This window comes from Bombina bombina, chromosome 4 (genome assembly GCF_027579735.1).
Source record: "Bombina bombina isolate aBomBom1 chromosome 4, aBomBom1.pri, whole genome shotgun sequence".
Classification (NCBI taxonomy): Eukaryota; Metazoa; Chordata; class Amphibia; order Anura; family Bombinatoridae; genus Bombina; species Bombina bombina.
Genome location: NC_069502.1, coordinates 687,767,599 through 687,785,328, shown reverse-complemented (window position 1 = coordinate 687,785,328; position 17,730 = coordinate 687,767,599). Strand labels below are relative to the sequence as shown.

The 17,730-nt window shown below is 43.5% G+C and overlaps 1 protein-coding gene across 1 annotated transcript in view; it reads left to right on the top strand.

Annotated features, from left to right (window-relative positions):
• The window catches only part of WASF1 (WASP family member 1), a 277,901-nt gene that overhangs the window by 197,350 nt on the left and 62,821 nt on the right, over positions 1-17,730 (top strand). Inside the window, exon 4 of the mRNA XM_053710850.1 lies at positions 11,967-12,120. Coding sequence (XP_053566825.1) covers positions 11,967-12,120 — 154 coding nt within the window. The remainder of the gene's footprint in view (positions 1-11,966; positions 12,121-17,730) is intronic.

Sequence of the window (17,730 nt, the reverse complement as noted above, 5' to 3'; positions counted from 1 at the left end):
CTGGAATTGAGAGCAGTCCTCAATGCTCTTCTGGCTTGGCCCCAGTTAACAACTCGGGGGTTCATCAGGTTCCAGTCGGACAACATCACGACTGTAGCTTATATCAACCATCAGGGAGGGACAAGAAGCTCCCTAGCAATGATGGAAGTATCGAAGATAATTCGCTGGGCAGAGTCTCACTCTTGCCACCTGTCTGCAATCCACATCCCGGGAGTGGAGAACTGGGAGGCGGATTTCTTAAGTCGTCAGACTTTTCATCCGGGGGAGTGGGAACTTCATCCAGAGGTCTTTGCCCAAATACTTCGACGTTGGGGCAAAACAGAGATAGATCTCATGGCGTCTCGACAGAACGCCAAGCTTCCGCGCTACGGGTCCAGATCCAGGGATCCGGGAGCGGTCCTGATAGATGCCTTGACAGCACCATGGACCTTCAGGATGGCTTATGTGTTTCCACCTTTCCCGATGCTTCCTCGATTGATTGCCAGAATCAAACAGGAGAAAGCATCAGTGATTCTAATAGCGCCTGCATGGCCACGCAGGACTTGGTATACAGATCTGGTGGACATGTCATTCTGTCCACCTTGGTCGTTACCTCTGAAACAGGACCTTCTGATTCAGGGTCCTTTCAAACATCAAAATCTAACTTCTCTGAAGCTGACTGCTTGGAAATTGAACGCTTGATCTTATCAAAGCGTGGTTTTTCTGAGTCAGTTATTGATACCTTAATACAGGCTAGGAAGCCTGTTACCAGAAAGATTTACCATAAAATATGGCGTAAATACCTATATTGGTGCGAATCCAAAGGTTACTCTTGGAGTAAGGTTAGGATTCCTAGGATATTGTCTTTTCTACAAGAAGGTTTAGAAAAGGGGTTATCCGCTAGTTCCTTAAAGGGACAGATCTCAGCTCTGTCCATTCTGTTACACAAGCGTCTGTCAGAAGTTCCAGACATTCAGGCTTTTTGTCAGGCTTTGGCCAGGATTAAACCTGTGTTTAAAGCTGTGGCTCCACCATGGAGTTTAAACCTTGTTCTTAACGTTTTACAGGGTGTTCCGTTTTAACCCCTTCATTCCATTGTTATAAAGTTGTTATCTTGGAAAGTTCTATTTTTAATGGCTATTTCCTCGGCTCGAAGAGTCTCTGAGTTATCAGCCTTACATTGTGATTCTCCTTATTTGATTTTTCACTCGGATAAGGTAGTTCTGCGTACTAAACCTGGGTTCTTACCTAAGGTAGTCACTAACAGGAATATCAATCAGGAGATTGTTGTTCCATCCTTGTGCCCAAATCCTTCTTCGAGGAAGGAACGTCTTTTGCACAATCTGGATGTAGTTCGTGCCCTTAAATTTTATTTACAGGCAACTAAAGATTTTCGACAAACGTCTTCCCTGTTTGTCGTTTACTCTGGTCAGAGGAGAGGTCAAAAAGCTTCTGCTACCTCTCTCTCTTTTTGGCTTCGTAGCATAATTCGTTTAGCTTATGAGACTGCTGGACAGCAGCCTCCTGAAAGAATTACAGCTCATTCCACTAGAGCTGTGGCTTCCACTTGGGCCTTTAAGAATGAGGCCTCTGTTGAACAGATTTGCAAGGCTGCAACTTGGTCTTCGCTTCATACTTTTTCCAAATTTTACAAATTTGACACTTTTGCTTCCTCGGAGGCTATTTTTGGGAGAAAGGTTCTTCAGGCAGTGGTTCCTTCTGTATAAAGAGCCTGCCTATCCCTCCCGTCATCCGTGTACTTTTGCTTTGGTATTGGTATCCCACAAGTAATGATGACCCGTGGACTGATCACACTTAACAGAAGAAAACATAATTTATGCTTACCTGATAAATTCCTTTCTTCTGTAGTGTGATCAGTCCACGGCCCGCCCTGTTTTTTAAGGCAGGTAGATATTTTTTAAATTATACTCCAGTCACCACTACACCCTTGGCTTCTCCTTTCTCGTTGGTCCTTGGTCGAATGACTGGAGGTGACGTAGAGGGGAGGAGCTATATAGCAACTCTGCTGGGTGAATCCTCTTGCACTTCCTGTAGGGGAGCAGATAATATCCCACAAGTAATGATGACCCGTGGACTGATCACACTACAGAAGAAAGGAATTTATCAGGTAAGCATAAATTATGTTTTTTCGCAATTGCAGTAATAAAGTGTGTTCAGTTTAAAATTTAAAGTGACAGTAACAGTTTTATTTTAAAACGTTTTTTGTACTTTGTTATCAAGTTTATGCCTGTTTAACATGTCTGAACTACCAGATAGACTGTGTTCTGAATGTGGGGAAGCCAGAGTTCCTTCTCATTTAAATAAATGTGATTTATGTGACAATGACAATGATGCCCAAGATGATTCCTCAAGTGAGGGGAGTAAGCATGGTACTGCATCATTCCCTCCTTCGTCTACACGAGTCTTGCCCACTCAGGAGGCCCCTAGTACATCTAGCGCGCCAATACTCCTTACCATGCAACAATTAACGGCTGTAATGGATAATTCTGTCAAAAACATTTTAGCCAAAATGCACACTTATCAGCGTAAGCGCGACTGCTCTGTTTTAGATACTGAAGAGCATGACGACGCTGATAATAATGGTTCTGAAGGGCCCCTAAACCAGTCTGATGGGGCCAGGGAGGTTTTGTCTGAGGGAGAAATTACTGATTCAGGGAACATTTCTCAACAAGCTGAACCTGATGTGATTACGTTTAAATTTAAGTTGGAACATCTCCGCATTCTGCTTAAGGAGGTATTATCCACTCTGGATGATTGTGACAAGTTGGTCATCCCAGAGAAACTATGTAAAATGGACAAGTTCCTAGAGGTCCCGGGGCTCCCAGAAGCTTTTCCTATACCCAAGCGGGTGGCGGACATTGTAAATAAAGAATGGGAAAGGCCCGGTATTCCTTTCGTCCCTCCCCCCATATTTAAAAAATTGTTTCCTATGGTCGACCCCAGAAAGGACTTATGGCAGACAGTCCCCAAGGTCGAGGGAGCGGTTTCCACTTTAAACAAACACACCACTATACCCATAGAAGATAGTTGTGCTTTCAAAGATCCTATGGATAAAAAATTAGAAGGTTTACTTAAAAAGATGTTTGTTCAGCAGGGTTACCTTCTACAACCAATTTCATGCATTGTCCCTGTCGCTACAGCCGCGTGTTTCTGGTTCGATGAGCTGGTAAAGGCGGTCGATAGTGATTCTCCTCCTTATGAGGAGATTATGGACAGAATCAATGCTCTCAAATTGGCTAATTCTTTCACCCTAGACGCCACTTTGCAATTGGCTAGGTTAGCGGCTAAGAATTCTGGGTTTGCTATTGTGGCGCGCAGAGCGCTTTGATTGAAATCTTGGTCAGCTGATGCGTCTTCCAAGAACAAGCTACTTAACATTCCTTTCAAGGGGAAAACGCTGTTTGGCCCTGACTTGAAAGAGATTATCTCTGATATCACTGGGGGTAAGGGCCACGCCCTTCCTCAGGATCGGCCTTTCAAGGCCAAAAATAAACCTAATTTTCGTCCCTTTCGTAGAAACGGACCAGCCCAAAGTGCTACGTCCTCTAAGCAAGAGGGTAATACTTCTCAAGCCAAGCCAGCTTGGAGACCAATGCAAGGCTGGAACAAGGGAAAGCAGGCCAAGAAACCTGCCACTGCTACCAAGACAGCATGAAATGTTGGCCCCCGATCCGGGACCGGATCTGGTGGGGGGCAGACTCTCTCTCTTCGCTCAGGCTTGGGCAAGAGATGTTCTGGATCCTTGGGCGCTAGAAATAGTCTCCCAAGGTTATCTTCTGGAATTCAAGGGGCTTCCCCCAAGGGGGAGGTTCCACAGGTCTCAGTTGTCTTCAGACCACATAAAAAGGCAGGCATTCTTACGTTGTGTAGAAGACCTGTTAAAAATGGGAGTGATTCATCCTGTTCCATTAGGAGAACAAGGGATGGGGTTCTACTCCAATCTGTTCATAGTTCCCAAAAAAGAGGGAACGTTCAGACCAATCTTAGATCTCAAGATCTTAAACAAGTTTCTCAAGGTTCCATCGTTCAAAATGGAAACCATTCGAACAATTCTTCCTTCCATCCAGGAAGGTCAATTCATGACCACGGTGGATTTAAAGGATGCGTATCTACATATTCCTATCCACAAGGAACATCATCGGTTCCTAAGGTTCGCATTCCTGGACAAGCATTACCAGTTCGTGGCGCTTCCTTTCGGATTAGCCACTGCTCCAAGGATTTTCACAAAGGTACTAGGGTCCCTTCTAGCTGTGCTAAGACCAAGGGGCATTGCTGTAGTACCTTACTTGGACGACATTCTGATTCAAGCGTCGTCCCTTCCTCAAGCAAAGGCTCACACGGACATCGTCCTGGCCTTTCTCAGATCTCACGGATGGAAAGTGAACGTGGAAAAGAGTTCTCTATCTCCGTCAACAAGGGTTCCCTTCTTGGGAACAATAATAGACTCCTTAGAAATGAGGATTTTTCTGACAGAGGCCAGAAAAACAAAACTTCTAGACTCTTGTCGGATACTTCATTCCGTTCCTCTTCCTTCCATAGCGCAGTGCATGGAAGTGATAGGTTTGATGGTAGCGGCAATGGACATAGTTCCTTTTGCGCGCATTCATCTAAGACCATTACAACTGTGCATGCTCAGTCAGTGGAATGGGGACTATACAAACTTGTCTCCGAGGATACAAGTAAATCAGAGGACCAGAGACTCACTCCGTTGGTGGCTGTCCCTGGACAACCTGTCACAAGGGATGACCTTCCGCAGACCAGAGTGGGTCATTGTCACGACCGACGCCAGTCTGATGGGCTGGGGCGCGGTCTGGGGATCCCTGAAAGCTCAGGGTCTTTGGTCTCGGGAAGAATCTCTTCTACCGATAAATATTCTGGAACTGAGAGCGATATTCAATGCTCTCAAGGCTTGGCCTCAGCTAGCGAGGGCCAAGTTCATACGGTTTCAATCAGACAACATGACAACTGTTGCGTACATCAACCATCAGGGGGGAACAAGGAGTTCCCTGGCGATGGAAGAAGTGACCAAAATCATTCTATGGGCGGAGTCTCCTGCCACCTGTCTGCTATCCACATCCCAGGAGTGGAAAATTGGGAAGCGGATTTTCTGAGTCGTCAGACATTGCATCCGGGGGAGTGGGAACTCCATCCGGAAATCTTTGCCCAAGTCACTCAACTGTGGGGCATTCCAGACATGGATCTGATGGCCTCTCGCCAGAACTTCAAAGTTCCTTGCTACGGGTCCAGATCCAGGGATCCCAAGGCGGCTCTAGTGGATGCACTAGTAGCACCTTGGACCTTCAAACTAGCTTATGTATTCCCGCCGTTTCCTCTCATCCCCAGGCTGGTAGCCAGGATCAATCAGGAAAGGGCGTCGGTGATCTTGATAGCTCCTGCGTGGCCACGCAGGACTTGGTATGCAGATCTGGTGAATATGTCATCGGCTCCACCATGGAAGCTACCTTTGAGACGAGACCTTCTTGTTCAAGGTCCGTTCGAACATCCGAATCTGGTCTCACTCCAGCTGACTGCTTGGAGATTGAACGCTTGATCTTATCGAAGCGAGGGTTCTCAGATTCTGTTATCGATACTCTTGTTCAGGCCAGAAAGCCTGTAACTAGAAAGATTTACCACAAAATTTGGAAAAAATATATCTGTTGGTGTGAATCTAAAGGATTCCCTTGGGACAAGGTTAAGATTCCTAAGATTCTATCCTTCCTTCAAGAAGGATTGGAAAAAGGATTATCTGCAAGTTCCCTGAAGGGACAGATTTCTGCCTTGTCTGTGTTACTTCACAAAAAGCTGGCAGCTGTGCCAGATGTTCAAGCCTTTGTTCAGGCTCTGGTTAGAATCAAGCCTGTTTACAAACCTTTGACTCCTCCTTGGAGTCTCAACTTAGTTCTTTCAGTTCTTCAGGGGGTTCCGTTTGAACCCTTACATTCCGTTGATATTAAGTTATTATCTTGGAAAGTTTTGTTTTTGGTTGCAATTTCTTCTGCTAGAAGAGTTTCAGAATTATCTGCTCTGCAGTGTTCTCCTCCTTATCTGGTGTTCCATGCAGATAAGGTGGTTTTACGTACTAAACCTGGTTTTCTTCCAAAAGTTGTTTCTAACAAAAACATTAACCAGGAAATTATCGTACCTTCTCTGTGTCCGAAACCAGTTTCGAAGAAGGAACGTTTGTTGCACAATTTGGATGTTGTTCGCGCTCTAAAATTCTATTTAGATGCTACAAAGGATTTTAGACAAACATCTTCCTTGTTTGTTGTTTATTCCGGTAAAAGGAGAGGTCAAAAAGCAACTTCTACCTCTCTCTCTTTTTGGATTAAAAGCATCATCAGATTGGCTTACGAGACTGCCGGACGGCAGCCTCCCGAAAGAATCACAGCTCATTCCACTAGGGCTGTGGCTTCCACATGGGCCTTCAAGAACGAGGCTTCTGTTGATCAGATATGTAGGGCAGCGACTTGGTCTTCACTGCACACTTTTACCAAATTTTACAAGTTTGATACTTTTGCTTCTTCTGAGGCTATTTTTGGGAGAAAGGTTTTGCAAGCCGTGGTGCCTTCCATCTAGGTGACCTGATTTGCTCCCTCCCATCATCCGTGTCCTAAAGCTTTGGTATTGGTTCCCACAAGTAAGGATGACGCCGTGGACCGGACACACCTATGTTGGAGAAAACAGAATTTATGTTTACCTGATAAATTACTTTCTCCAACGGTGTGTCCGGTCCACGGCCCGCCCTGGTTTTTTAATCAGGTCTGATAATTTATTTTCTTTAACTACAGTCACCACGGTATCATATGGTTTCTCCTATGCAAATATTCCTCCTTAACGTCGGTCGAATGACTGGGGTAGGCGGAGCCTAGGAGGGATCATGTGACCAGCTTTGCTGGGCTCTTTGCCATTTCCTGTTGGGGAAGAGAATATCCCACAAGTAAGGATGACGCCGTGGACCGGACACACCGTTGGAGAAAGTAATTTATCAGGTAAACATAAATTCTGTTATTTACAAAAATGTGAGGGGTGTACTAGCTTTTATGGGATACTGTATTTAATATTGATACTGTGAACAGTTTTAAAGAGGTTTAAAAATTTTTTGATGTGCACTATTCCTTTAAGCTCCAGCACTAAAGTATAGTTTTCTGCAATCTCAGCCATCACATCAATTATAACCTTTGATCTTGCAATTTTTCAAGGTGTTGTCTTATATCAGTAGTTCAAAGAGATACATTACATGTCCTTGGGATATATCAATAGTACCTTTTGAAACCATTACATAAAGTCTCCTTAGGAATTTTAATATTTAACTCCCTTCACTGCTAATGGTTTGAATTTTTCTACCACTGCAGGCCAAACCCAAAGGTTTCTTTGTTTTTTTTGTTTTTTTTTTAAATTTTGCTATTTATCATCTTAGACTTTTCTGTGCATAGACTTACATGTACCCGGGATAACCTATATCATTAACAAATTAATATAAAAATATATTTTAACCACTTTAGGGCCAGATTACAAGTGGAGCGCTAATTTATTGCAAATTTGCCCGTTTGCGGACACGCAATAAATAACCAGTCATTACAAATAATTTTTTTTATCCACCCGATAAATTTATATACATGCGCGCGTGTGTCACACACATATATATATATATATATATACTCACCTGCCACTTTATTAGGTACACCTGTTCAATTGCTTTGTAACATAAATTTGCAAACCACATGGCAGCACATCAATGCATTTTGACATCTAGATGTGCGGAAGGCGACTTGCTGAAGTTCTAACCGAGCATCAGAATGGGGAGGAAAGGGGATTTAAGTGACTTTGAATGTGGCATGGTTGTTGGTGCCAGACGGGCTAGTCTGTGTATTTAAAAAACTGCTGTTATACTGGAATTTTCATGCACAACCATCTCTAGGGTTTACAGAGATAGATCAGAAAAAGAGAAAATATCCAGTGACTGGCAGTTGTGTGGATGGAAAAAATGCTTTGTTGATGTCAGAGGAGAATGGGCAGACTGGTTTAAGATGATAGAAAGGCAACATTAACTCAAATAACCACTCAATACAACCAATGTATGCAGAATACCATCTCTGAACGCACAACACGTCAAACCTTGAAGCCGATGGGCTACAGAAGCAGAATACCATACCGGGTCCCACTCCTGTCAGCTAAGAACAGGAAACTGAGGTTACAATTCGCACAGGCTCACCAAAATTGGAAAATAGAAGATCAGAAAAACGTTGCCTTGTCTGATGAGTCTTGATTTTAGCTGCGACATTCAGATGGTAGGGTCAGAATTTGGCGTAATCATCCTGAAAGCATGGATCCATCCTGCCTTGTATCAACAGTTTAGGTTGGTGGTGTTGTAATGGTGTGGAGGATATTTTCTTGCCACACTTTGGGCCCCTTAGTACCAATTGAACATTGTTTAAACGCCACGGCCTACCTGAGTATTGTTGCTAACCATGTCCATTCCTTTATGACTTCAGTGTACCTATCTTCTGATTGCTACTTCCAGCAGGATAATGCACCATGTCACAAAGCTCAAATCATCTCAAATTGGTTTCTTGAACATGACAATGAGCTCACTGTACTCCAATGGCAGATCTCAATCCAATGAAGCACCTTTGTGATGTAGTGGAACAGGAGATTTGCATCAATGATGTGCAGCCGACAAATCTGCAGCAACTGCATAATGCTATTATTTCAATATGGACCAAAATGTCTGAAGAATGTTTCCAACACCTTGTTGAATCTATGCCACAAAGAAAGCAGTTCTGAAAGCAAAAGGGGTGACAACACTGAAGAAATGAGACTTTGCTACAATGTAAAGTAGTGAGTGTACAGCCTGTATAACAGTGTAAATCTGCTGTCCCCTCAAAATAACTCAAAACACAGCCATTAATGTCTAAACCGTTGGCAACAAAAGTGAGTACACCCCTAAGTGGAAATGTCTAAATTGGGCCCAATTAGCCATTTTCCCTTCCCGGTGTCATGTGACTCGTCAGTGTTGCAAGGTCTCAGGTGTGAATGGGGAGCAGGTGTGTTAAATTTGGTGTTATCGCTCTCACACTCTCTCATACTGGTCACTGGAAGTTGAACATGGCACCTCATGGCAAAGAACTCTCTGAGGATCTGAAAAAAAGAATTGTTGTTTTACATAAAGATGGCCTAGGCTATAAGAAGATTGCTGAAACTGAGCTGCAGCACAGTGGGCAAGACCATATTGCGGTTTCACAGGACAGGTTTCACGCAGAACAGACCTCGCTATGGTTGACCAAAGAAGTGTAGTGCACGTGCTCAGCGTCATATCCAGAGGTTGTCTTTGGAAAATAGATGTATGAGTGCTTCCAGCATTGCTGCAGAGGTTGAAAGGGGTGGGGGTCAGCCTGTCAGTGCTCAGACCATATGCCGCACACTGCATCAAATGGGTCTGCATGGCTGTCATCCCAGAAGAAAGCCTCTTCTAAAGATGATGCACAAGAAAGCCCGCAAACAATTTGCTGAAGACAAGCACACTAAGGACATGGATTACTGGAACCAAGATAAACTTATTTGGTTCAGGTGGTGTCAAGCATGTAAGGCGGCAACCAGGTGAACCAGTGTGTCTTGCCTACTGTCAAGCATTGTGGGGGGAGTGTCATGGTCTGGGCCTGCATCGGTGCTGCTGGCCCTGGGGAGCTACAGTTCATTTAGGGAACCATGAATGCCAACATGTACTGTGACATACTGAAGCAGAGCATGATCCCCTACCTTCGGAGACTGGGTTGCAGGGTAGTATTCTACATGATAACGATCCCAAACACACCTCCAAGATGACCACTGCCTTGCTAAAGAAGCTGTACGTAAAGGTGATGGACTGGCCAAGCATGTCTCCAGACCTAAACCCTATTGAGCATCTGTGGGGCATCCTCAAACGGAAAGTGGGGGAGTGTAATGTACCAGCTCCATGATGTTGTCATGGAGGAGTGGAAGAGGACTCCAGTGACAACCTGTGAAGCTCTGGTGAACTCCATGCCCAAGAGGGTTAAGTCAGTGTTGGAAAATAATGGTGGCCACACAAAATATTGACACTTTAGGCCCAATTTGGACATTTTCCACTTAGGGGTGTACTCACTTTTGTTGCCAACGGTTTAGACATTAATGGCTGTGTGTTGAGTTATTTTGAGGGGACAGCAAATTTACACTGTTATACAGGCTGTACACTCACTACTTTACATTGTAGCAAAGTGTCATTTCTTCAGTGTTGTCACATGAAAAGATATAATCAAATATTTACAAAAATGTGAGGGGTGTACTCACTTTTGTGAGATACTGTGTGTATATATATATATATATATATATATATATATATATATATATATATATATATATATATATATATATATATTAATATGGCAATCACAATGTGCACACATTTGTACAGGAAGATGGCTGCTTGCTCATCTTCTGTGGATCTCAAACATCCAAGAAGGGCATATTTAAATGGTGGGCCCTGTGGCAGCCTTTGCCCTGGGGCCCAATTATGTCAAGTTTTGCCCCTGTCTGGGGTTCTGTGCATTGGGTGGGAGTATGTATGGGAGTATGTATTTATGTTGAAGCTCATTACAGCTCATTAAAGGAACATATTACTCAACAATGTTCAGTAGTGTATTTGAAAGCAGTAGTTAAACTTTGTAAAAAATATGTTTTGTGTTTTTGAGAAAGGGTTAAAGAGCTACTTTAATCAGGCAAGTAGTTAATAAGTGTACAATGTATTCCAAGCAACTGCAATGCCACCCTTGTAAATGGGCTGGCCTATCTCACTCTACCACCCCGACTGGGTTGTTTATTTCTGTTGCTTCTTGCTTATATAGCTTTTCTATATACTATGTTCAACATAGGTCATAGATTTAGCAGGCAAAAGCAGCTATTTCATATAACAAAATAAAGGTAAAATAGCTATTTGTAAGCAATTGAATACACCATCAGGTAAAATAGATTCTTGTGAATACATTAAAGGGCAGAAAATGTTACAATATGATGTCCCTTAAACCCTGGAGAGAGGTGGTCAGTTTAGTATGTCGGATAAAAGAAATCCTTTTATTACATATATAAAAGCCCCCCTGTAACATTAATCACATTGGATAAGACAGTGATAAGAGGCTATGTGCAACCACCAATCGGCAGCTAGCTCCCAGCAATGCATTACTACTCCAGAGCCTACCTAGGTATGCTTTTCAACAGAACAAAGCAAATTAGATAATAGTAGGAAATTGTAAAGTTGTATAAAAATACATGCTGTGTCTGAATCATGGGTTTCCATCTCCCTTTTAAGCACTTATAGTGAAAAAGAGTTGCAGTTCCAGATAGATTCAGGCATTTTCTTCAAAGGCCAATCTCAACTTCCTGAACAATGGAAGCAGCCACTTTCCCTTTTGAGCTGTGTGAGACTGGAAGTTGCATAATAAAGTTGTGTAAAGTTTTGGGGAAAGAAACTACATCACAATATATATTTATAGTATTTCCAGTATTTTCTTCTTTTTACTCCTGAGCCTAACTAAGTTGTCTATTTAGCGAAGGATACAAAGAAAATGAAGCAAGTCATCATGTATATTGAAAAGTTTTGTTTGTTTTTTTTTCATTTTGTTTTCTATAAAATTTCATTCGGTATTGATATCATGATAGTTTAAATTTGACTTTATTATCACTTTAATATTGTGTATGTATATAGATGTGTGTGTGTAATATATATATATATATATATATATATATACAGTATTTATATATTTATATACTATATATATATATATATATATATATATATATTATTTATATACTATATATATATATATATATATATATATATATATATATAAATAAAAACATATACCCTAGCAGGTTTATTTGTGCATTGTTTTTGTATGATTGTTGAAATATTTAATGCTGTTTCAGGATGTATACTCATAATGCTGGCTCTGCAGTTTCATTGCAGGACATCACAATGAGGAAAGCATTTCGAAGTTCCACAATTCAGGATCAGCAGTTGTTTGACCGAAAGACGTTGCCAATTCCTCTTCATGAAACATATGAGATATGTGAACATCCTCCCCCTCTTAATATTCTATCTCCTTACAGGTCAGTATGAAAATCTGTCCATATTTATGTTCTCAGAAATTATTTTTTTGCTTTGGTGTATCTGCAGCTTTTTAAGATTTGGCCACTCAGGCACTTTATCTCCAGTTATCAGTTGAATGTAGTATTTTTATATCTAAATGGACATTGTACACTAGATTTTCTTTGCATACATTATCCAGTAGATGATCCATTTGTATAGCCCATTTGGGAGTGTTTTTGTAACAGTGTATAATTTTGCTTTTATTTTAATAACATTGTGATGATTTTCAGACTCCTAACCAAGCCCAAAGTATCAGATGTACACATAAGTGTATATAACCAGGAGCAAGCAGAAGTCTGTAATCTGTCTTTTCAAGTGCATAGGTGGGGGGGGGGGAGTGTCTGCTCTTACTGCTTTCCCAGCCCCTTTCACAGGGTGTCCAAGCCAAACTCATCAACAGTGCTAAACTGGGAGCTTCTAAGTAAGTTTTTGAAAGGTTTTATACTGGATTGTAGTATCTGTGCATATTCTTCTTTATAGTAGTGTCTATTACATGCAGTTGAAAATTGGTGTACACTGTCTCTTTAAGTAATAGTGAAAGCTAAATATTTATTAGACCAAACATCTTTTGTCATTAGAATTGAGAGCACGCACAGGCAAGGCTTATGATTGAGATGCACAGAGACAAAAGCTGAAAGGCAAGAAATATATGTTAAATAAAAGTTTAAGGGGGAAACTTAAAATTTTGGATTGGCATGATTCCTATTCAAGGGACATTAAACTTAACATTTAATCTGAATACAAAATACTTAGTTATGGAAAATAAAGCAGCATTGCAATATTCTTATCTTATGCTTTTGCCCTAAGTTACATCTGAAATATATGCTTGTTCAACTTCCTCTCAGAGAAACTGGAGTGTCTAATTCCCTACAATATTCTATACATTGATTGGCTAGCACAGAGCACGCCCTAATTTACATATATCCCTAACTGGCCACATCAGAGGAGACCAGTGACATGAAGAGGAGTATACCTGAACTTGGGCAAAAAATGAAAGTTTGAAATTATTTTATAATATTTATTTTGCAATGCAGTGTTTGATCATGGATATAAATTTAATGTCCCTTTAACCTGTAGAGTGCAGAGGACTTCTGGGAGGTCCCAGTTCCAATACAGATCCTGTGGCCCCATGCACTGCAGCAGGGAAAGGAGACTACTGTGTCCTTCCCATCTGTAGTTGAGGACAGTACTCACTGTTCTGGCGTCACAGGGAACAGGGATTTTCTTGATAGTGAGTCTGCAGCTAAGGGGGAGGGCTTTAAAAACCCAGATCTTTGTTCCCAGCAAGAGACATTTCCATCTAAGGGGAGGAGAGTCCACGGCTTCATTCATTACTTGTGGGAATTAAGAACCTGGCCACCAGGAAGAGGCAAAAACACCCCAGCCAAAGGCTTAAATACCTTCCCCACCTCCCTCATCCCCCAGTCATTCTTTGCCTTTCGTCACAGGAGGTTGGCAGAGAAGTGTCAGAAAATTTGGAGTAGTCTCTTATGGAGGGTAGTACTCTTCGAAATGGGACTGGAGTTTTAAGTAGTCCTGTCAGCCTCTCAGTGAGAGCATGGGTGAAAGTTAGAGTCCGGAGATGCAGGGAGCGTCTTTCTGCGAAACCATCCCAACTCATATTAACAGCTCCATAAGCAATCAGCGTTGACGAGTTTCGCTGCCTGCTTCCTATTCTCAAGTCCATGTCAGGAGCGATGCTACTACACTCTCACACTTGAGTACCCGTGTTCCTTTTCCACAGCATAGATTCTGGTAAGATTGTTTCATTTTTTTATATGCATAATAACGCAAGAAGACAGGGTCACAGTGTGACTCCTTTTATCTTTATAGAATCAAGGGATAATATCCCTGGAAGGGGGATCATTGAACAGGGGGGGTTTGCACATAATGTTATTGTTGTCATTGCTACGATATGTGTGAGATGAGGCTCTGGCAATGGTGGACTACAGGTGTCATTTTTGGGAGTTTCTTACGAGGACGATTTGAGGCACTCCATGCGACTGGGTGGGGCCTATTCAACTTCCTCTTCTTGTCTGGCAGTTACAGGAGATGAAGCGTTTTTTTCTGTGGTCCGGGTCTAAGGAGGTGGTGAGTGCCCCAGCCATTGGAAGTATAAAGGTGCCATTTATATAGTATATTTAGTCCGTAATAAAGGCGTAAGCTATGGAGGACTCTGACGCGTTGGAGGGTACTCCCTCTTTAACAAAGTCTAATACCTGTGTTTATTATGAGGAGGTTCTGGTAGATCCGCCTGCTCAACTATGTTCCACATGCCTTGATAAGATTACTACATCTAGAAAGAATAAGATGTTTAGTATTACTGAGCCGTCCACCTCTGAAAGTTCTTTGTCCCGTGAGGTGCGTTCCCTACATTCATCTCCGATTACACATGCAGCTCCCCAGGGCATGACTAATCCTCCGTAGAGGGCCGCTGGCCGTCAGATCTTGCGGATCACATGCAAGCAGCGGTGTCTGCAGTGATTAGTGCCTTAACACGTTCTGCTAAGCACAAGCGTAAGATAAAACATCTACTCCAATGGGTATCTCGGAAAGATTATCTGCTGATGAGGACAACTCCGGCTCTTTGGAGGACGTTCCTTCTGGGTCGGAGTCTGTGTCATCTAAACCTCTAGCTGCGGAGGAACCAGACTTAAGGTTTAGGATTAAAAATTTACGCTTTCTACTGAAGCAAGCGCTTGCTACTTTGGAGGTTCCCGGAACCGAAACTACCGGAGGAACCTTTGATTCCTAAACTTAATAAAGTAAATGAGGACAGGGTGGTGCGTCAGACCTTCCCGGTTCCTGTTAAGATGGCTAACATTATTCAGAATGAATGGGAGAAATTGGGCTCATCCTTTTCCCCTTCCTCTTCTATTAAGAAACTGTTCCCCCTGACTCTCAGCTTAAGCTATGGGGGACTGTCCCTAAGGTAGATGGTGCCATCTCCACGCTCGCAAAGCATACGACGATTCATCTAGAGGATAGTTCGTCGTTTAAAGAGCCCATGGATAAAAAGTTAGAAAACATGTTGAGAAGGATATTTTAGCACACAGGGTTTGTTTTTCAGCTGTCAGCGGCGGTAGCAGCGGTAGCCGGAGCTGCGACACATTGGTGTGAATCCCTGTTCGAGATGGTCGAGACGGAGACTCCCATTGACGAGATCCAGGATAGAATTAAGGCCTTGAGAGTAGCCAATTCTTTTATTTGTGATGCCAATAGGCAGATTATTTGCCTGAATGCAAATATATCAGTTTTTTTCCGTCCTAGCCCATAGGGCTCTGTGGCTGAAGTCATGGTCTGCGGACATGACCTCTAAATCTAGGCTTATATCCCTTCCCTTTCAGGGAAAGATCCTATTTGGTCTGGGACTGGACTCGATCATATCCACGGTCACGGGAGGCAAGGGAGTCTTCTTGCCACAGGATAAGAAGGTTAAACCTAAGGGATCTACTTTTCGTCCCTTTCGTTTGGACAAGGCCTATCTCCAGCAGCCCACGGTGAAAGCGGAGCAGTCCAAGGGAGCTTGGAAGCCAGCTCAGTCTTGGAATAATTCCAAGCAGAACAAGAAGCCTGCGGAGACAAATCAACATGAAGGGGCGGCCCCCGACCGGTCAACGGACTGAGTAGAGGACAGATTATCTCTCTTTTCAGAAGCCTGGTTGCAGGATATTCAGGATCCTTGGGTTCTGGAGGTCATCGCCCAGGGTTACAGGATAGATTTAAGGTCTCATCCGCCCAGAGGCAGATTGCTCCTGTCAAACCTATCCTCAAGACCAGAGAAGAGGGACACCTTTCTAGAATGTGTGAGGGATCTCTTTTCTCTCAGAGTAATTGTACCAGTACCTTCAGCAGAGAGAGGTCTAGGGTACTATTCAAACTTTTTCATGGTCCCAAAGAAGGAGGGCCCTTTTCACCCGATTCTGGACCTCAAATGTTTAAACAAATTTCTGGCAGTTCCATCGTTCAAAATGGAAATGATCAGCTCTATCCTGCCCCTAGTTCAAGGGACAGTTCATGACAACAATAGACTTGAAGGATGCCTACCTTCATGTTCCAATCCACAGGGATCACTTCAGGTTCCTGAGATTTGCATTTCTGAACCAGCACTTCTAGTTTGTGGCCCTTCCCTTCGGTCTTCAAGAAAGGTTCTAGGGGCACTGCTTACAGTAGGCAGATCAAGAAGCATTGCTGTGGCGCCATATCTGGACGACATCCTAGACCAGGCGCTGTCGTTGAGTCTCGCAGTGGAACACTCTAGTGCTTCTTTTACAGTCTCATGGATGGAAGATAAACTCAGGAAAGAGTTCCCTGGTTCCCAGCAACAGGTTAGAATTCCTGGGCACGATAATAGACTCTATATCCATGAAGATATTTCTCACAGATAAGAGACGCAGGAAAATTGCATCCACCTGTCTTGCCATTCGGGCCTCCTCCAGACCCTCTGTGGCTCAGTGTATGTAGGTGATTGGGCTCATGGTGTCCAGCATAGATGTCATTCCATTCACCAGGTTCCACCTCAGACCTCTTCAGCTGTGTATGTTGAAGCAGTGGAACGGCGATCACTCAGATCTATCACAACAGATTTGATTGGACGGGGGAGTCCATCTCTTGGTGGGTCCCTCCGGAACAACTGTCCCAAGGGACATCCTTTCTGAGACCGTCCTGGGAGATTGTGACCACGGACGTGCGTCTGGCATGATGGGGTGCTGTTTGGGGTGCCAGGATGGCACAGGGAAGGTGGACTCGAGGAGTCTCTTCTCCCGATCAATATTCTGGAACTTTGAGCAATCCACAATGCTCTGAAGGCTTGACCTCTCCTGGGGTTGTTCAGCTTCATCAGATTCCAGACAGACAACATTACCTCGGTGGCCTACATCAACCATCGGGGGGGGGTGAGAAGCTCTCTAGCAATGGTGGAGGTATCTCGAATATTGGTGTGGGCAGAGTCCCACAACTGCTCGTTATCAGCAATCCATATTCCGGGTGTGGACAACTGGGAAACGGATTTTCTCAACAAACAATCCTTCCATCCGGGGGAATGGTCTCTCCACCCCGAGGTGTTTGCGGAGATCTGTCACAGATGGGGATGCCGGAGATAGATCTCATGGAGTCCAGACTCAATTGCAAGCTACCCAAATGCGGGTCGCGGTCCAGGGATCCCCTGGCAGAGCTGGTAGATGCCTTGGGGGTTCAACCTAGTTTACATTTTTCCATCGTTGCCACTTCTACCTAGGGATGTTGCCGGCGTTGAGCAGGAGCAAGCTTCGGCTATCCTGATTGCTCCGGCATGGCCGCGGAGGAAGTGGTTTGCGAATCTGGTGGGGATGTCATCTTCTCCGCCATGGAAGTTATCCTGTCGCAGGGATCTGCTGGTACAGGGTCCCTTCCATCATCAAAATTTAGATTCTCTGAAGCTGACTGCGTGGAGATTGAACGCTTAGTCTTAGCCAAGAGAGGATTCTCTGAGAGAGTGATTGATTCTCTTGTTCAGGCCATGAAGCCAGTCACTCGTCGCATCTATCATAAGGTGTGGAGGACTTACTTGTCCTGGTGCGAGAAACATGGAT